Here is a 21441-nt window from a genome sequence, read left to right on the forward strand (position 1 = left end):
TATAAGAATAAAAATGCATAAAATTTTATTTATGTGTGTGTATAGCAGGAAGACCCGACATTGCCTGGGATTGAATCATAATCACACTCCCATATTTTTATTGTCATCAAAATTGTTAAAATTGCCTATTTTTCAATCAAATTGATTTATTGCATGTTCTAGTTGGGGACCCATCGCAGTGCACCAGAAAAAAGTCTCAAATGCCTCTCTACATTGACTTAGTTCACAGTATATTGTAGTCTACATTGCACTGTAGAGAACTTAGTGTTAATTTTATAAAATTATTTTATGTATAATAGCTTGAATTAAAGTTTAAAATGAAAGTCACGCATCATGGTTCAATTGTGCTTTAAACAGAAACATTCATTTTGAACGAACCCACTGTCATATCAAAGAACCTACTGTTGGTTTTATAACCCAGGCCTTTCTGCTTATGTGGTAATAAAACTTCTCAAATACATGTGTGATGTTAGGCTGTATAAGGTGTTAATTTAACGAAAATCACCTGCTCCTTCTTTCATGGCATTTTTTGGATTATCGATACTTATTGAACACATTCTGATACAAAACCTATCATGATCTCAACCCTGCTGTATGCCTGTGAGACTTGAGTACTTTATAGATGGCTCAAAAGTGTTGGAACATTTTCATCAAGCAAAAATGTGCAATAACACAAAAAGTGACAAGACTTAATCACAAATACCTATGTTCTCCTTGGCTAAGAGATGGAAAACATAGAAGACACGATAACAAGACACTGTCTACACTGGGCTGGACACCTTGCCCAAATGCCTGACAATCGCCTACCCAAGCAAGTTCTTTATTCAGGACTTGCCATTTGAACCAGACCTCATGGCTCACCAAAATGCCGCTTTAAAGATCAGCTCAAATCCATGCTTCAACACAAACAACTGGGAAGTCAATGCAGCCAACAAAGAGATCTCGAGAAAAACAATATATGAAAACACTGAAATCTTTGAAAACAAAAAAAAAAAAAAAAAAATGCCCAAAGGAAAGCTATGAACCCACCTACTATCACCTGTGGCAGCTGCCAGTGCCTCTTCTGTGAATAGATAGGACTTGTTTTGCATCACAGGAATTATCAATGAGCAAAATATGTTCTTGTATCTGAGTTCTGCCAACGGCGATAAAATCTATAATTAATTTTTTACTTTTTTTTTATTAAAGGAAATTTGCATGTTTAATTTGACTTGCATGTAGATTAATAAAAAAAGAGAAATTCATGTATACATGTTTGCATGATATTTTTATATAGATATCTGATTTAATTGTGGATTCAATTTGTGTGACTAGTTGTGATATGCTAGCATATAAAGTCATATAGGAATAATTTTTAAACATATATATTTGCTTATTACTATAAAATCTAAAAGTAAACTTTTTTCTTTTTTTTTGAGGAGGGTAAGATACAAGGAAATTCAAATATGACTTAGTTGTGGATCCAATTTGTATGGCAAGCGAGTGTATGTATATATGTTTGTGTTGATAAAAAAATTATATAACTATTGTTATTGAATGTTACATATTTGTTTGTTTTTTTTTTGTGTTGTGTTGGGGAGGAGGGAAAAAGTTAGGTGTATAAAAGCTGATTTAATTATCAATCTATTCTTGGCTGCTTACAGTTTCTAGCACTTTTTCTGAAAGTTGAAGATTAAAATAAATGTTCTCGCTTTCACATGTCTCAAAATGAACTAAAATATGTCTGCAAATGTGTATACAAAAGTGTTTGTATAAAGAAAAATGTAAACTGAATAAATATTGAGATTTTTTTGTCAAATTTTGAGTTCAAAAGCTAAAATTCAAAATCTTAGTTTTGCTGATAAAATCTAAGATGGCAACTTGAGGACCTTTAAAGTAATGTCAGTTTTTTTGGGGGGGGGTCTTTTAAGTGAGATTTTTATGTTTTTGGCTTTTTTTTTTTTGACATTGTGTCATTATTTACTGATATTTGATTATCTCTGATGAGCAGCCAAGTAAACTCAAGACAATATTTTTCATTATGGATTGTCAAACACATTTAATATGTTAAAGAAGAAAATAGGGATTCAGTAAAATGAATAACGAATATGATTATGAACTGATTCTTTCTTTTTGGTCAATGGAATGCAAATGTGTGTGTGTATATATATATATATGTATATATATATATATATATATATATAGAGAGAGATATAAATAAATGCAAAAATACATTAAAAAATGATATAAACATCAGAACAAAACAATGCAGATTAATCTACATTTCAACGATATTAATCTTCTCCTCAAGAGTTCAAGACTGACTCTGAGGAGAGACAGTTAATATTGTCGAAATGTAGATTAATCTGCATTGGATTTTTATGATGTTTATATAATTTCACTTAAAAAGTTCTATATGTGTATTTTGAAAAAATATTAGCTTTGCGTTCAATACATTTGAACATTTCTATATAATGATATAATGTATAATTTCAAAATTGATTTGTTTTTCTCTCTTGTTCCTTATTTCTTACAGGTGTTTAGATCTGCCTGTTGTCCAGAGCAATAAACTCATGCATCACTGCCTTGTGTCCTGCAAAGCCATCAATAAAATATTGCAAAAGTACTCAGACATTTTCACATATATTCTTATTTCTGAGAATGAAGAAATACATTTGTTATTGAATCATGTTGTACAATTGGCGAGCCAAATTGTTCAAGAAGGTGATTGATTTTCCTCCTCATTCCTACCTTTTTTTTTTTTCTACTTAATTAATTCATATCTTTTTTTTTTTTTCTCTTTGATAAGGTTTTTTTTTTGGGGGGGGTAGACAGTTCTTGCTATTGATATTCTTTCATGACTTTAGTTACTTCAGCTAGTAAATTGGGTTGCTACCTGGGTTATCTTAGTGATATATATCTGAAATGTCACTTGATAACTAAAAATCCGCATCATCATTGTTTTATTAGTAGAGACTGCAGAGGTCATTTTTTTTTTTATTTTGACCCCAATTTTGTCCCCCTTAACATTTATTACTTTGGGCTTAAATTCAATTAAAAAGTTTGATCAATGTCCAAGTAACCTACATCTAAAATTATAAGTCTTTAGACCCAAAATTGACGGAGGAGTTTGGTAGAGTTTTCAAATGTCAAATCATGGAACTTTGACCCCTTGATAGCCAAATTTCTGGCCAAAAACCGATTTAAAAAGATTTTCCCAAATCTCAATAGCTCTTATGTCAAATCTTGAGTCTGTAGACTGAAAATTGACAGAGTAGTTTGGTAGGGAAATGTATACACACACACACATAGACAATTTCACTTTTATAGATATAACCATTCTGAAAAAAAAAAACACATTTAAAATGTTCAAATAAATGTTTTGATTTTAATATATTTTATCTATATATATAATAAAATGAGTGCAGAAATTCCCCTCTGGACCAAATTACAGTAGATTTGCAATAACAGATGCCACCTACAAATTTATTATGCCTAAACTATTACCTACCATCTTATGTAACTTTTGAAAGCTGTTCTAGACACATTCATTTGTTATAATAAAATCCTACCTTAGTTCTCACAAGCGACATCATCACGAGTGTCAAGATCTTTAGACAAAGTAGTTCATATTTTCCCCTCTAAATCAAAAGTCCTCCCAGTCAACACAGAGTAATTATTTAGCTATATTGCCCTTACACTGTTATTAACTAGATGAAACACTCATGCACATACAACTACCTTTACACTTCACTATTCGAAAATAATGATTTCTTCCCATTGACATTTCGGCTATTCTCATTGGCTTAGACCATAAAATTCTATTATTCCGGATGACACACATTTTTACAAAAAAGCGAACACGTCAAACATTATTCAATATGGCATCTCAATCTACACAAATCATTACTTTTATGGGTAGTAAACCAAATAAAAAATTCTACCCTGCTTATATTCATAACTTTACGTAGTTATACACTCACCTTTTATTACACACACACACATTATTGGCACTCATTATTTTAAATCAATTATAATTTCCTATTGTCACTGTTCCGTGATGTTACATACTAATGTTTACAAAAAACTTACTATGACATTTACTTATAAGTTACACAAATAAATAATCGTAAATTTGGTACAAATAAGTTAGGACAGCTTCTTCTAGTAATGTTTACATCTACTGCAAATGATTTTGCTTCGTTGGTTTCAGCGTCGTAAATTATACCATTTTGCATTATTTACATTACCATTAATTACATATTCGTACAATAACAAATTTCATCGCAGCTTCTTTTTTTTATTATGTATGGTTTCAGCCTCCTAAACTATGTAGTGATAAAATGAACTGATCTCTTCGCAAACGAATGCAAGTTGTTGTCTCTACCTGAGTAGTAACAGAAAACCATCGAACGCTTTGACAGACTAACAAATCATAAAAACTATTTCTTTTTATATAAAACACATTTTTACACTCAAAGCCTGAATTACATCCAGAAATATTCTCATTTTCATTAATTTTGATTCAGTTTGGAATTGACTACATTTACGCCAGTTTTTATTTTTTTATCTGTCAAATAATTTATACCACCGGGCAATGCCAGATAAAGGGTGTTGCTAGTTATAAAAAAAAAGCATATCAAAGTAAAGATTTTTTCATGTAGCATTTTAAAATTAAACTGAAATTTTTCCTTTGTATACACGATTTTTGCTAAACAGAAAGCAGAAGTTGGAATGAAATAAGTTTTAATTTAACTCAAGCCAAGTTGCTAGAAGAAAACATGCAGCTATAATGATAGACTCAACAATCCTGCTTTATAAAGTTATGGCAATTTATTATCAATTTTTTTCGCGTTGGAAGAAAACATCAAGGAACATACTGTTGCTACCAACACTCGCAATCTTAATTTTAGAGTACAAAAATGAAAATGCCTCTGTTATATTAGTCTGAATAATGGTGGCTAAGTGGTTAATGACACAGACTGGAAACTAAGTTCAAATCCAGTTTGTTCCACAGAACCATTTTTATGAAATCCACACTTGACCTTGTGTCTAACGTTCTGAACGAGAGGTGAATAAAATATAAGGATGTACTTGCACGTGATAAGTTTTTTTTTTACTGTTGAAGAATTAACACCTCAATTTTTTTTCTCTCTCGTACATTTTTTTTTATGGAAATCGCTCTGGACAAGGCATGAAGCCACTTGATGTAAGGAACTAACATGAACGAAAGATGATGATTGCAAAGACAGGAGATGCCTATTGACCTTAATCTTAAAAAGACCAACGTTGTGAGTAGAAGGATAACGGTGAGCAGAAAGAGTTTCTCAACCTTGCAGTCCTTGGAAAGAAGAAACTACTGGATTAGGAAGCTGTATTACAATGAGGTATTAAAGCGGTGAATTCATGGAGATCTCTAGACCAACAAGTCAAACGAGCCGGAACAAAGGAAGCATGGAATAGATCAGTCAATTATGAGAAACAAATGCCATAATAGTATTTATAGAAAAGACTGAGCCTAGCAACATCACATCTGTGAGAAGTTGCAGTCAAGAAGAAAGTGTCGACCCAATCAAATTACAGATACGTTTCTGCAATTTATCAAGAATCTTTAAATGGTACACATACTCTGAGACTTAATCTAAGATGTAGTGACAGCATAAATTCATCTGTCTACTATTGTGACCAAGACAGATATTATCTCAAAATACCTCTGCCATGTCTTTGTATATTTGGACTGCTAAGATCTGAAACAATTGACTGATCAATTAAAGTTCAATCATTTTTTTAACTTCTTCATTCTCTCTTTTTCTTACAGAAAGAATTTTGGTTGATTGTCAAACCAATGGTGCCATGATTTTGGTTACCTTGTTGCAGTTATGGAACAAAAATGAGCTTTCTTTCTTGGTAAGAATTGAAAATTTATCTATCTCTTATATATATATATATATATATATTTATGTTTTCATAAAGTTTAGAGAAGATAAAATAAATCTAAAAATATAAATATCATGCTCTTATTTGGAAATTTTTTCCTTATAATAGAGCACTCTGCTGGAATTCTTTTTTTTTTTCCAAAAATATAACTAAGTATATATATTAGTGTTGGAATGATATAAATCGGAATTGGGAATAAAAATAAGTCGGAACTCTCTGAAGTATCAGAATAAGAAAAATTATGTGTTTATTTTACGATGTTGAAAACGATTCTTATTATTTTTTTATTTTATTTTTTTTTTGGTTTGTTTTTATTTAAAATTTAAGTTTTCATGACTTGTATTAATACTGAAACTAGCAGGACCTGTGGAAATTCTGCTGGGGACTGATTAATATGTAATATATTGATGTTGGCATTCTGTAGATATTCAGCATAAATGGAGACGCTCTGATATTATTTTGTTAAAACTGAAAAAGTATTTATCCAAGCTAGCAGGGACGCCAGCGTAGCCAGATCATAAAATATGTTTAAATATAATATTTTAATTCTTGCAGATTTCGTATATATTATTATAGAGTTAATATTCTATAGATTTTTATGTATTATAAAGTTGCGATTTCAAAAATATATACGACTTGGGTTCATCAGCTTGAATTGAAACCGAATCCCAAACTTATGAATGTATGTATATATATATATATATATATATATATATATATATATATATATATATATATATAACTTCAGTTACTTCAGCTATAATCAAACCAAAACTTATGAAGAATTGTTGATAAAATTATTTATAAAAAAATAGATTACTAAGGTGCCATCCGCTAAAATCGAAATCAAAATCAAGACTTATGAGGAATTCTTGATAAAATTATTTAAAAAAAAAAAAAATAGATTGGAGTGCCATTAGCTATAATTGAAACCAAAACTTATAAGGAATTCTTGGTAAAATTATTTATGACAAGAAATGGAAGTACATAACGATTAAATGACCCAGATGTAAGTGTGACACAGAAAACACACGCTATCATATTAATATATAGATGATAAATATTTATTGATTTTAAACTACCAGTAAAGCTAAAATTAATAGATTACCCTCAACAAGTGTATTTTTATGTTTGCAAAAATATATGCATATATTAGATGGGTTTTGCAGTAATCTGCCCCCCTCCCCTAAAAAACAACTATATATTAAGAAATTTAAAAGAATCATAATCTGAAATGGAGAAAAGAATTTGTAATTGTTACTGAATCTGGAGAAAATATTAGAATCATCTCATCACCTATTAAAATGGTCAGTTGGAGAGAGGAAAATTACGTTATCAAATTTTTTTACTATTGCAGTGTTTGAGAGATAAAGAACTTTAATAGAACATTTGAATATTTAAATATTTATGTATCTCCATAGTTTAACTGTTAGTCACAGGTAGGGGCGGGGAGGAGGAGGGGCTAATGTTGAAAAACTTTGAAGGAAAATAAAACAAAAATTAAATGATCATAATGAATTTTGAAATGCATTTGCGAGGCATAAAGGTGGATAAAGTGGGTTTTACTTAGTTTGATTTAGTTTCACACAAACAAGGTAAAAAGCGCATAGTAGTCCTTCAGGGAATAATTAAGGTGTGAAATTTTAACAATAGCTATCAATTAATAAATATTCCCCAAATTTCTGTTTCTTTGGAGTATTTTAAATGCGTTTTAGAGGGTATATGGACACAACATTCCATTTGAAAATGTAACAAACCGCATATCAGCACATGGGAAAATATCAGCAGCAGTCGGAGGATGGGTGTCAAGCGATTGTATTAGCAGCAGGAGCAGCATTTGAATGCGTATGCAAATTGGCAAATGTGCTCGGGCTTGTGTCTGAAGAAAGAAATGGACATGTAAAGGCGAGAACGGGCCGTCCATGGCCAGGTGAAATGGACGTGTGGCAGTGAAAAACTTAAGCTGGCATAGAGACGGGGAGAAAGAAAAACGGTAATAAACGACTGGAGTTAAAAGAGAAAGAAAAGTGAGATTTATTTATTTTTGTTTGTTCCTTTTCAATTGTGCCGTACAGTGTTAGGGTCAGAAAGATTTGAACTGTAACAAACATGTATTGAGCCTAACAGCTATGTTACAAAAACTCAAAATATTTCAGATTTACATTAAATTTAATTTATAGTCAACAGATGCCAATTAAGCAAGATTTTGTTAATTTCAATTTCTTAAGCTTAAGTTGTAAATATTACACATTTTCTAGAAATAAGAATTATGTAATAAATTTTGATTAAAATTGGAGTAAGGATTGCTGCAAAACTGTTTCGTTCATTTATCCAACCTAGAATGGGTATTCTTCTAGTTATATGTGCAAGATTTTTATTTTCACATACCTTATTTGCTTATACATTTGCAATATATGTTTCAGTCATAACTATGGACATTCAAACCTCTTCAAGGCCAACATCTTTTTATTTATACTTTCATATAATGGAATGAGACAAAATTACTCTCTGTAACTAAACATGTGTACAGCTCATAAAAGCCAATTCAAATCACCTAAAAATATTAGTAACCATTAAGTTTTTTTTTATTAATTTAATTTGGTGGGGATTAAGAGCATTATTAAAAAATCATTTTATCTATAAGTATTCTTTGAAATAAACTAAAGTAAAGTTTTTTATTGCAAAGAACATGATGCTACAATTACAAAGAAAAATTGGCCAATTAGAATTGAATATCGATTTTGCAGGCGCATTGCTATATGGGTCTAACTTCTATAATCTGATTTAAATTTATGTATTAGATTTTTTTTTTAATGTTCTTAGTTTTGATAAAAAATGACTGTTTTAAATTCTAAAGGATTAAATAAAATATAAGTAAAATATTTACTAGTTATAAATAATTCAGATTATCATCAGAAAACAATACAAAAAATTCATAATTTATCTTAAAAAGCATTTAGAGAATTTGCTGGTTTTTTTTTTTCTTTTTAGTTATCTCCCTTGTTTCAACAAGTTCCACATGATCAACCATGCTGCCCATTTTCACCATCCTGGTTCAATGATACTACCTCTCACTCTGAGTGGCTATTGCTCAGCGCTCTGCCTGCCTCCTCTTCGCTTTCCTTGATTTTTGCTATTTTGGCTTTGGCATCACCGTCTGAACTTGTTCAACCTTCTCCGATAATTGGAGACAAATCCATCTTGTTTCATGCTATTCTACATCAACTATTTGCCATAATTGAAAGGTAAATTTTATTTGAGACTCTACTTGTTTTGGGTTTTTTATTTAGTACTTGTACAGTTTAATCAACACATTAAAAAATGAAAATATCGAAACAAAAGTTTAAGATATACGTATCCGTTATGGAATGAAGTTCTCTGAAAAAAAATTTCATCAAGTAGGTTTTTTTACAGCAAAAAAAACAATTTATGACACCAAGCAAAAGGTTCGATTTTTAGGAAGATAAGCTAGTATTAAAGTTGGGGCGGGAGTGCCGGCGCTTTACATTGAGTTATCTCCCCATGGCGTGTTCAAAAAATTCCCAGATGCCTATCTTCAACACGCTGTCATAAAAATGTTTTTCTGCTGTAAAAAAATAAAAAACTATGCAATCAAATTAACTGAAATTTTTTTTTTTCAGTCCAAAACGAATACGTACCATATAACCTTTTTTTGATATTTTCATTTTTTAATGTCTTCATTAAACTGTACAAGTTCCTTTTTATTTTTATTTATTTTTTGCTTCTTATCCAGAATTCAACCTAATTAATTAATTTTTAAAACATAAAAATACAGAAAAATCTTTGTAGTCTACTTATCCATCATGGAACGAAAATGTCATATTCCAAAAATTATGTAAATGGATCAAGTTCCTTTATTGATTATAAGAGTAAACAATTGTTTCAGCCGGTACTAATATATAAAGTTCACTCTATATGTGTTTTAATTTTTATTATTATGGACACTCCTCTGTGCTCAAATATACCCAAAAAAACAAAAATGCCACCTCCAACTGGGAATAGTTTTGTTGCAATAAGTTCATTTATTTAGTATTAGGTGTTAGACTAAAAACCATGTTTTGTTGTGGGTTGCAAAAAGCGTGTAAGTCAGTAAAAAAAGAAAATGTAAGCATTCTCGAAATAAAAATATAAACGTTATGATTTTGAACTCCTTATTTCCTTCAGTCAATGGAATGCAACCAACCAGCACACACACACACACACACACGTATATATATATATATATATATATATATATATATATATATATATATTAGAAAAAATGTGACCCATTGAGCTCTGGTTAGATTGTTAGAATTTAAAAAAAAAAAAAAAAAACAACTAGCAATAAACCAACTCCTCTCCGAAGGGGATAATGCTTGGGAGGATGGTTTCCTGTGATTGTACTGAGCCATAACTAATTCAGACAAAAAGGTTGAATCCTTTGTAAACCAGATTGTAGAATTTAAATGTCTATGATTCCTTTGGTTGGTTCCGTTCCTAGTATTCTTTGCCCCCACCCCCACCCCCCCAAAAAATGTTTAGTATATGTGTGAATGCAAGAAAGAGTATTCTCATGTTCATATTTGGTACTGTTCTGCAATGTATAGTAAAGAAAACCACATTTTTCAACAAGAATGAGTCATGAGATTGACGACAGAGTAAGCTATACCAAAGATCTGATATGCTAATTCTTCCAAATCTTTATTAACTTTAATCAACACAATAAATCTCTGAAATGTATTCCATGAGCCTACTCTTTAGTGTTCTAAACGTTTTATTGGAAAAAAAATTATTTGGTGATTGCCCAAAATTCCCCCTGTATTAAAAACCAAAAATACAGAAAAATCTTTACAATGTTTAATGTCATGGAATGAAAAGATCATATTGGAAAAAGTCACGTAAATTGATCTAACTTTTTTTTCATATATAGGAACTCATTTTTTTTTTGATAATTTTAAGCAATTAATGGTACCTATTTACTATGCCTCCCCACGGGACAGAGTTAGACACCAGGGTCGTTTTTTAACGTGGAGAAAAGGTACAAAAATAAAAATTGTCTCAGTCGTGAAGGATTTCTCCTTCACCGAAAGAGAACAAGAAATAGAAGTGCAGCATCTGAAGAACAGATACTACACTTTGATCTTGTCCCGAAGGCCAAGAAGCAATTAATGGTAAATCAAAACCATTACAAGGCTGAAAACAAAAAAAAATCACAATTTGAATATCTGAAATTTTATCTTTGTTTCTTTCAAGGTAGCAGAGCGAGACTCCACATTGGCTGCCTCATAAAAGTTGATTTATTTAGTTTAAAAAACTTTTACTTAGTTTAAAAAAAAAAACATTACTTGATCAATTTATGACTTTTGGAATATGACGTTTTCGTTTTGTCACATAATACAGATTTTTCTTTATTTTTGTTTTTGATATACAGGGAATTCTGGACAAAAAAAAAAATTATTTTAAATTGTAAACGTTTTTATGACCAATAAAATTAATTTTTCATTTTTGTACTGAATTCAATTTCTAGGAGTGAAGGTTCAGCTTGCAAACTTCTTGGCTGTAAATGCTTAGCCCTGTGGACTGCCAAGATGGGGTAAGACAGAGCACTTTTTTTTCTTTCTCTTTTAATTGTTTTCAAACAATTATACAAAAAGTATGTTTGAATCTTTAGATTTAACAGTGATGGGACGATTCCAATATTTTTTCTGATTCCAATAACAAAAAACGGTACTTGTACAGTTTAGTCAAGACATTAAAAAATGAAAATATTGGAAAAAGGTTATATTGTACGTATCTGTTTTGGACTGAAGATCTCCGAAAAAAAAAATTCATTTAATTTGATCGATTAGTTTTTTTTTTGTTTTTTTTGTTTTTTACAGCGGAAAAACATGTTATGAGATTGCGTTGAAGTCAACCATTGTGTGAACACGCCACGGGGAGATAACTCCATGTAAAGCGCCGATACTCCCTCCCCATCTTTAATTCTCTCTTTTTTTCCTAAAAATGAAACCTTTTGCTTGGTATCATAACAAATTGTTTTTTTCACTGTAAAAAAAAACAAAAAAACTACTTGATGAAATTAAGTGAAATTTTTTTCAGAGACCTTTGTTCCATAACGTATACGTGCAATATAACCTTTTTTCAATATTTTCATTTTTTAATGTCTTGACTAAACTGTACAAGTACCCAAAAAACGCCCTAAAGAACACAGTCACTGCATCAAAAATAATCCTCTATTCAACTATAGACTCTAGGTTCCCTATCAAAAGAGTTCATTGCATGGCATCAATTTAAAGTCGTTTATATAGAAACTTTCCAATTTTTGCAACTTTTGGAAATGTTGTTCTAAAAAGACCAATGCTGATTCATGAAGTTAAAATATAAATATACCAAAGTTATCGTTAGGGTTTGTGTTTCTTGATAGAAGCGTTGGTTGAGTTTGAATAAATATATATTAAATACGTTAGAAGCCAAAACAGCGCATTATTACAAAATAAACACATATTTATTTTGTTTGAAATTTATATTAAAATTGTAAAATATATATATTAGTGTTGGGACGAATACTTGGGAATTGGAAAAATTGGAACTTTTTAGGGTATTGGAATCGGAATTGGAAAAATTTTTCCCTATTTTCTGATGCCAAAAATGATTCCTTTCATTGTTTTTTTATTGATTTTGTTTAAAACAAATTCTTCCACTGTTGTTAGTAATGATAAAATAATAAATATTTATTGATTTTAAACTAATAGTAAAATTAAAATCAATAGATCAAGTGTATTTTTATGTGTTTTATGGTAAAGGGGGGGGGAATAACAACTATAATTAAATATTTAGAGACTTATAAGAATCGGAATCAGGAGTTTAGTACGGAATCGGGAATTGTATCAGAATCAAGAAAAATATTGGAATCCTCCCATTACATATATATATATATATATATATATATATATATATATATATATGATGAAAATAATGGAAATAGTATTCCGACAAAATAGAGAAAATAAAAAAGGAACAAACCGTATTATGTGTTCACCAACGTTTCGTCTTTATTAGGAAGTCTCGAAATAAAGACGAAACGTTGGTGAACACATAATACGGTTTGTTCCTTTTTTATTTTCTCTATATATATATATATATATGTGTGTGTGTATGTATATTATAAGCTCTATTTCCTATCTGGTTTTATCGAGCTTTTACATCTGGCTGAGATAATTTTATAAATATTAATTCTTTAATATTTATAATATACTTTAATTTTACCATCTTGGATCATTTTGGTAAATTTAATTGTAATTTTTATTTTATTTTATATATATATATATATAAATAAATGTTTAGAGGTACAGAATTTATATATAGTTTTAAAAATAATAGGCGGAAGTTTCTCGAGAGCTCTTTCAGCTATCATCTCGTCGGGAGAAAATCGATAGCGAACAAAATAATATTGTGTCGAAAAATAAAGAGTTCTAATGGGGAACTTATTAAATGTGCCAAAAGTACGGGGACACTAAATAAATTTATTAACGTTTAAAAACGATTAAAATATTAGCACAACGAGGGAGGAAAAAAAAGAAAAAAGCGGGAGAAAAGATTCAAAGTTCCCCAAAGAGAAACAATGTGTTTGATGTTTCTTTTTGCCGGCACAAAGAAGGTTGACGCACCGCAATAGAGACAGACTCCAAAATCTTTAAATGGTTTTTGGTTTTTTCGACACAATATTATTTTGTTCGCTATCGATTTTCTCCTGACGAGATGATAGCCGAAAGAGCTCTCCAGAAACTTCTGCCTATTATTTTTAAAACTATATATATATATATATATATATATATATATATATATATATATATATATATATAATAATATGTCTACATTTTGATTTTGAGGAAGTGGTATTTTCTATTGGACAGCTATGAATTTAACGGTTGTCCTGTTTTTTAAATCTCCTAAACAGCTACATGGCAAACAGCTGATGATCCCTATTTTCTATTTAACAACTTAAGTTTATTTATTCATTTTTTTTTTTTAGTGTTATATAGTTGAATTCCCTTTTGTAATCATGAATTTTCTGGCTGTAAGTCAGTTTAGGCAAGTGCTAAGTCTGCAATATGTTAAACTTGATTAGTATCTCTTGGTATTTAAACTATATTTTAGTTTGTTTTTAATAAAATACTCAAAGCTTCTTTAGTGTATGTATGTATGTATATATATATATATATATACATACATACATACACTAATATATATATAATATATATATATATAATATATATATATATATATATATATATGTATCTAGTGAAGATGGTAATTAATAAAAACTTAAGAAAGTGCTCAATACTGTTGTAGAGCAAATATGCGTTTTATTTTTTATTACCGTATCTTTCTGTTACATTATTGTTTCAGCTACTCGGCCGTTTTTTTGGTTGTCTGTAGCTTCCTCAGTCTTTTACAGAAAAACCTGTTTTTCTGTAAAAATAAAATGTGTGTGCATATATATATATATATATATATATATATATATATATTAGTGTGTACAAGACAAAAATATAACCCGTTGTGTCACCTTTTATACTTGGGTTAGATTGATCAAATCAGAAATAAGTAAGTTTGCAAAGCCAGTGAAATATAAAAAATAGACAAAATCCAAAATTAATCTTGTTTTGCTTATTATATCTCTTGCTCTCTCTTTCTTTTTCTACAGTTACGTATTAAATAATATTATTACTACTGGTGATATTCCTTTTTGTTTATAACTATTTTAATCTTTTTATTCCATTGTATACCTCTGACTTTTAATAAGCAGAAAGAGAGAGTGGTGGAAATGAAGATGATAGATTCCATACAACATAAGAGCCAGGGTTCAAACAATTTTACAAAAAGATTTAGTTCTCATGTTAGATGTAGAACAGTTGAGGAAGCAGGTCCAGTTTGCATGCAAACATGAGAGGACATGATAAAAACGAACTTGAGAGAGAGGGATCAATAAAGGCCTGGCTAGAGATAGGTTAATTTGGAGGTCAGTTTCTTAAAGCTATCCAATATATTCCAGCATGTTAAATTAATGGTGATTATTAAGAAAACTTGTTTCTCAATAGGTTGGTTATTGATAAGTCACTAATTTTCCTGTTCGTCTTGAATACAATTTAAATCTAAAAGAAACAGACATGACATTAAGAGTTTGATGTAGTTTGCTTGAAGCATTGTTTAGTGTGTATAAAAAAAAGTAAGTTATAGAAGGGCGTACAATACAGAGGTGTAATGGATAGATAAACCTCTGCATTGTATGGTCTTCTATAAATTACCCTTTGAAAATCTCTAGTGTCCTGTTTGTTTGGCTTAAACAAAGCTGAGAGAGAAAGGATAATGAAATACCAATGTCTTATGTATGACATCAAGAAAAATTGGAATCTTGGAAAGATCTTCATCATTCCAGTAATTAAAGTAGCAATCAAACCAATGAAAAAGAATTTCAAAAACTACCTGGTAAATATCCCCAGTGAACCAAGTGCAAGAGATACAAACAATTACACTTAAAGAGACAGAATCTTAACAGGATCTCTCAGTTGGGCTGTATGAGAAAGTGGGTGAATTTCTTGCATCTGATAGGATACACCATCCCTGTCTAGAACAAAATAAGAAAAAAAAAAACCCAGACAACAGCCCTTTATATAATAGATTATTTCAAGATTAAAAGTTCATTTAAAATATCGTCTGTTTTGTATCTTGGATGTTGATCTTTATAATCAAGAAAATTAACAGGTTTTTGGTATATATATATATTTTTTTCTTCTGTTAGTGCAGCTTTGCAGGCAAACAAAATCTGCAAAGAGACCATTATTTTGATGAAAGAAGAACAAGGAACTTTATCGCAAATTCTGGATTTCATCTGGACTGCCTGGGAAGACCATTCGGATGTAAGTATTCGGAGATGCATCCATGCATCTCTCTGAAAGGTTCTCTCTGTTAAGACATCTTGTTTAATTGCATCTAATTTTGAAGCAATATTTATATCACAAATCACAGAATGATCTTGTATTAATAAGAGACATATGAATGTGTTTTGTTTTTTGTTTTTTTCAAGTGGAAAAGTATAAAAGCTTTGTTAGGAATATCATATAAACGATTTTGATTTTTTTTTTCCTTTTTTCATTTTTTTTTCACATATATCTGCATGTGTAAATATTTATTATTTGTTCCATATATATATATATATATATATATATATGAGTAAGGTGAATTACAATTCAGCTGAACCCTTGTCTTATAAAAGCATGGCCATTGGCTACTGAAAATGGGAGTGCGAATAACAAAGAATCTGATTGGTAAAGTTAATACCACGTGTGTGTATATATACAAATGATAACATCAATTCTCTATGCATTAGATTGATAAATCCTCACGAGAATGAAATGCAAAAAATTTGTGTAGCTTGATTGCCATGTATATTTTTATAACTTACTATACAATTTTTAAGTCATTTCCACTAAGATTTATTTCACCTTTCGGAGGAGTTCGCGTCAGGTTCTTTTGGATGGCTTTCTGTATACTGAGGAGATCAGAATATTTATAATATATTGGGAATGATGAAGACATAAAAGTTCCTGAAGACAGTAATTGGCCCTACACAATCTAATCAACCAATCAAATGAGATGCTATCTCCCTCCTCTCTCTAATCAACCAATCAAATGAGATGCTATCTCCCTCCTCTCTCTAATCACTTGATTTCTGGGTATGCCAAGAAGATGGCCTGACCTACTTTCTATTATCCGGCATTGCCCGAGTATTTGTAGGTGTGTGTGCTTGGTGTGTGTGTGGGGGGGAGGGATCAAAAAGGAAACTTAACGATAGCGATTTAAAAAAAAATAAGATGGAGGGTTGGTGGCATGTGGGCTCGAACCCGGAGCTTTGAGGCCTATAGGCTGAGCCTGAACACCTGTGCTACGGCAACAATGTTAATGTAAGAGCGATTAAAGTGAGTCAAGTCAAGGAGGTTTGGATGACAGGTTGCTGCTTAATGAGGTCATCGCGGGAGCGTTACGATGACGGGGCAGTTTTTTGGTGTTTGTTTACTTTGTTTCACTGCGGGATTGATTTTTCATTTACTGCGAGACAGTTTGGGCTTCCCCAAGATGATAGGAGGGGGTGAAACCAGCTCCCCATTGAAAGTCTAAATTGAATAGCAATTGTCTGATATAAGGAAACAACCTCATTGATCAAAGCTGATTTTGGACGTTCCCGGCGAATCGTGCTGGGAACGATGTAACAAATTAATTTCGCTTTTATTATACGAAAAAGGCGAATCTACATGCGGCAATCGAAAAATGTTGAATATTTAGCTTTCAAAAGTCGGGCAAATTAAATACACGCGATCCCAGTTCGTAACTTATAGATATTATGATTTCGACGTGATATAAAAAGTTTTTAAAATGAGCGACGTCCTCGAAGCCGCCAAAAAAAATCCTTTCTTGGACATACACAAAAAGCGAACATACATACATACACACATATTCACTTTTATATTTATAGAAGACTAGGCGTTGCCCGGGTGTTTGGAGGTGTGTGTGGTTTTAGGTAAATCAAAACACCCGAGTGTTTGTGTTGGGGGGAGGTTAAAATAAAAAAAAAAGTTTTGGTAGGTAAGTATGAAGGATCGAACCCGAACCCTTGAGTCGAAGTTGGAAATTAAAGTGTGAAAAAAAAATGTGCAACGTTAACCACTGGGCCATCACGAAATACTAACGGAAACATGTTTGAATTTATTTAAGTATTTAGAATTGACAGGTGCCCGTATTTAATTACTTAATGAGGTCAACTTTGACTGCGGGGCAGTATTTTATTTACTGCGGGAAGGGTTTTTTTTATTTATTTTTTTTTTTTGTTTCCCCAAGATGTTGGGAGGAAATCAGCTCCCCATAAAAAGGGGATTGTCCAAATTGAATAGCAGTTGTCTGATATAAGGAAAAAACCCACATTGATCAAAGCTGATTGCTTTCGGACATTTTTGACATATTTTATAATATAAATCAGGATTAAATATTAAAATACTAAAATTAATCAAAAATTTTTTAAATACCATAGAACAATGATTTCATATAAAAAGATTTTATTATTGATCTTGTATTTAAATTACTCACAAAGATACAGAAGAAAATCAGTCATTACTTTATTTAATATATATACTAGGAGATTAATTCCTTCTAGGAACCTGGTGCTACCAGATCAGGCTGTCTACTGACTTCCTGAGATGAAACGCACCTACATAGATGTCTTTGTTTTTTTATTCCCTTTTGCAAAACTTAGTCATGTTCTGCGAAAACAAAAACAAAAACAACATTCTCCTCCCCCTCCCCTCCCTCGTTTTCTTTTTCCTTCACCTCCTCACCTTTTTTTTTTTTTTTTTTTTTTTTTTTTTTTTTGCCTAGTTGGTAGGGCGATAGAACATACCAACTGCCCCCCTGCAGAGGGTAAAAATCCTTCAATGGGACCACCAGTTGACCGTTGGTGGCAACCCGTAATGCATTAAGAACGGGATCCTGGTGGTTGAGTGGAACATGCCTAGGAAATAATAACATGATACTACAACACACCACTTTGGCCCTTACTAGGCTAGACGGGAGGTTGGATAGGCCCGATCCAATCAATCGGTTGGTCATGACAAGCACTAATTCAGACAATCCAAACAAAAACACACTAACACTCAACATAAACAATAAACTGAATTAATAAGCGATGGCTGAAGGGTCAATCAAGCTGGGAAAAAGGTAACCATCAGGAATAATAAAAATACAGGGAAATCCCATACTTGGGTGGGCATAACCATATATTGTGAATGCTTGGAAACCTCCCCATGTTTGAGTATACCAGCTATGTAGCCCTGGAGAACCGAGGCGAATGGGATTTACCCCCTCATAGTTCTTCCCCATAAGGGGCTCCGAGGAGGGTGGGGAGCATGGCTGATGAATTTTTCAAAAATTATTATGAATACCAAAAAATCCAAGAGACCACACACAGAAATTGACTCTGACAGCGACAATGAAGATACAAACTTTCCAAGATTCATCGTGCTAGAAGCAACGTCTAATATACCGTTAACTAAAATGTCACCCTTCATTATCCAAAAGGTAATATCAAGCAAAATAACACCTAAAAATGTCAAAAAATTAAGGAATGGTACCATATTGGTAGAAGTACTAAATAAAAAACAGGCCAAAACTCTACTTCAACTACAAAAATTGCATGAAACAAACATCAAAGCTTATCCACACCAAACACTAAACTACTCCAAAGGAGTCATAAAAAACCAGGAAATCTCCGTCTGCACAACAGAAGAAATCAAAACAGAACTAAAAAACCAAGGGGTCACAGATGTAAAAAGAATCACATTTAAAAAAAAAGGAGAGGTAATATATACAAACACTTATATATTAACATTCAATTATCCTCAAATACCAGAGACCATCAATATAGGTTATGAAAGAACGAAAATAGAACAATACATCCCAAAACCTTTACAATGCTACAACTGCCAAAAGTTTGGACATAATAAAGACCAATGTCTAAGATTCTTCACATGTGGAAACTGCAGTGAAAAAAACCCAGACCACGATGAAGAAGACTGTCCAAATAAAACCAAATGCACAAACTGTCAAGAAGAGCACCACTCTCACTCAAAACAGTGCAAAATATATAATCAAGAGAAGGAAATAATAACAATCAAATATCAAAAAAATATAACCTTCCAAGAAGCCCGCAAAGAAGTCACAAATCGCACCAAAAACTCATATGCCACAATAACCCAACAAGCAAACAAAATGTACAACTACAATGAACTAAACCTTGCTCCAGAAATTGCAAACCTAGCAAAAGAACTAAAGAACATACTTGAAGAATTAAAATCTTTTTTATCAGAACTGAAAATAAACTCCAACAGCCAAATAAAAGTCAGAAACGAACAACCCAGTATAAAAGAAAACGAAACAAAGGAAATCAGAAAAACTTCCATCAATATTGAGGAATCAATCCCTAAAGAAATGAAACCTCCTCAATTATCAAAACGTGAAAGATCCAAGTCACAAACAAGGACAAAAACAGATGTTAAAAATAAACACACAACAACAGAAAAAATGGAAATAGAACAGAACAACAAAAAAACTACCCCCCAAAAACAAAATGACAAACAAAAAACAGAATTAGTATTAATTGAAAATGAAAATAAATTTGAACTAGTTGAAACTGATAGCCAAAAAAGACAGTCAAGACAAAGTAAATCTAAAAGTCCCAGACCAAAACCCAAAAAAAGCCTCTCACCAGAAACAAGAAACAGACCATCCACTTCCAAAAGAAACACCCAAACTAACATCGAAACTATGGACGTAGACATAAACACCAACAGTCCAAAACCAAAAGAAAATATAAACCATGACTAACAAAATCCTACAGTGGAACATAAGAGGATTAAAAATTAATATCGAAGAAATGCAAATACTTATCAAATCCTTATGTCCTGCAATAATTTGCCTACAGGAAACACACTTAAAAGAAAATGACAAAATTAACATAAAACACTACTCAATATACAACCACATAAACAAATTATCATGCAAAGCCACCGGTGGATCATCAATACTGATAAACGAAAACATTCCACACAGCAAAGTGAACTTAAAAACAAATATGCAAGCTGTTGCAATAACTGCAACACTACACAAAACAATAACCCTATGCTCACTCTATATACCACCAAATGAAACAATAAACGAAACTGAATTAAACAATATAATCAAACAACTACCTAAACCTTTTCTACTGTTGGGAGACTTCAATAGTCATAATATATGGTGGGGCAGTAAAAAAAACAACAAAAGAGGCCAAACCATAGAAAAAATAATTAACCAAAACGATCTATGCCTACTCAACAACAAAGAGAATACATATATGCACCCACCAACGGGAACCCTATCAGCAATCGATATAACACTATGTGACCCAACTATATACATGGATTATAGCTGGAGAACACATAAGGATGCATGCGGAAGTGACCACTTCCCAATCATAATAGAAAACGAGAATCCCAAGCCAGAAGACAAAACACCCCGCTGGAATTTACAAAAGGCAAATTGGGAAAATTTCCAAAATACATGTCAATACAGATTAATACCTGAAGCGAATCCTGACTTAGAACACATCACATATTTCAGCAACACCCTACTCACAATAGCCGAGGAGAACATACCAAAAAGTTCCACTACTACAAAATATAACAAACCCTGGTACAATAAAGAATGCAAAGAAGCTATAAGAGCCAGACGTGCAAACCTAAGGAAATTTAAAAACAGTCCTACGAAAGAAAATTTGGACACCTATAAAAACAGCAAAGCCAAAGCACGGAAAACTATCAAAGAATCAAAACGGAACTCGTGGAAAGATTATGTAACAAAAATTAATCAAAACACAAAACCCAAAAAAGTATGGGAGATGGTCAGAAAAATAGCAGGAAAAAATACAAAGAACCC

The 21441-nt window shown here is 31.4% G+C and overlaps 1 protein-coding gene across 1 annotated transcript in view; it reads left to right on the forward strand.

Moving 5' to 3' along the window:
• LOC145248170 (tRNA (32-2'-O)-methyltransferase regulator THADA-like) overlaps window positions 1–21441 on the forward strand; it is a 165857-nt gene that overhangs the window by 34601 nt on the left and 109815 nt on the right. The window contains exons 7-11 of the mRNA XM_080110009.1: window positions 2516–2703; window positions 5798–5886; window positions 8908–9161; window positions 11447–11512; window positions 15722–15839. Of these exons, the coding sequence (XP_079966135.1) occupies window positions 2516–2703; window positions 5798–5886; window positions 8908–9161; window positions 11447–11512; window positions 15722–15839 (715 nt within the window). The remainder of the gene's footprint in view (window positions 1–2515; window positions 2704–5797; window positions 5887–8907; window positions 9162–11446; window positions 11513–15721; window positions 15840–21441) is intronic.

This window comes from Euprymna scolopes, chromosome 26 (assembly GCF_053919585.1).
Source record: "Euprymna scolopes isolate OS-2025 chromosome 26, ASM5391958v1, whole genome shotgun sequence".
Classification (NCBI taxonomy): Eukaryota; Metazoa; Mollusca; class Cephalopoda; order Sepiida; family Sepiolidae; genus Euprymna; species Euprymna scolopes.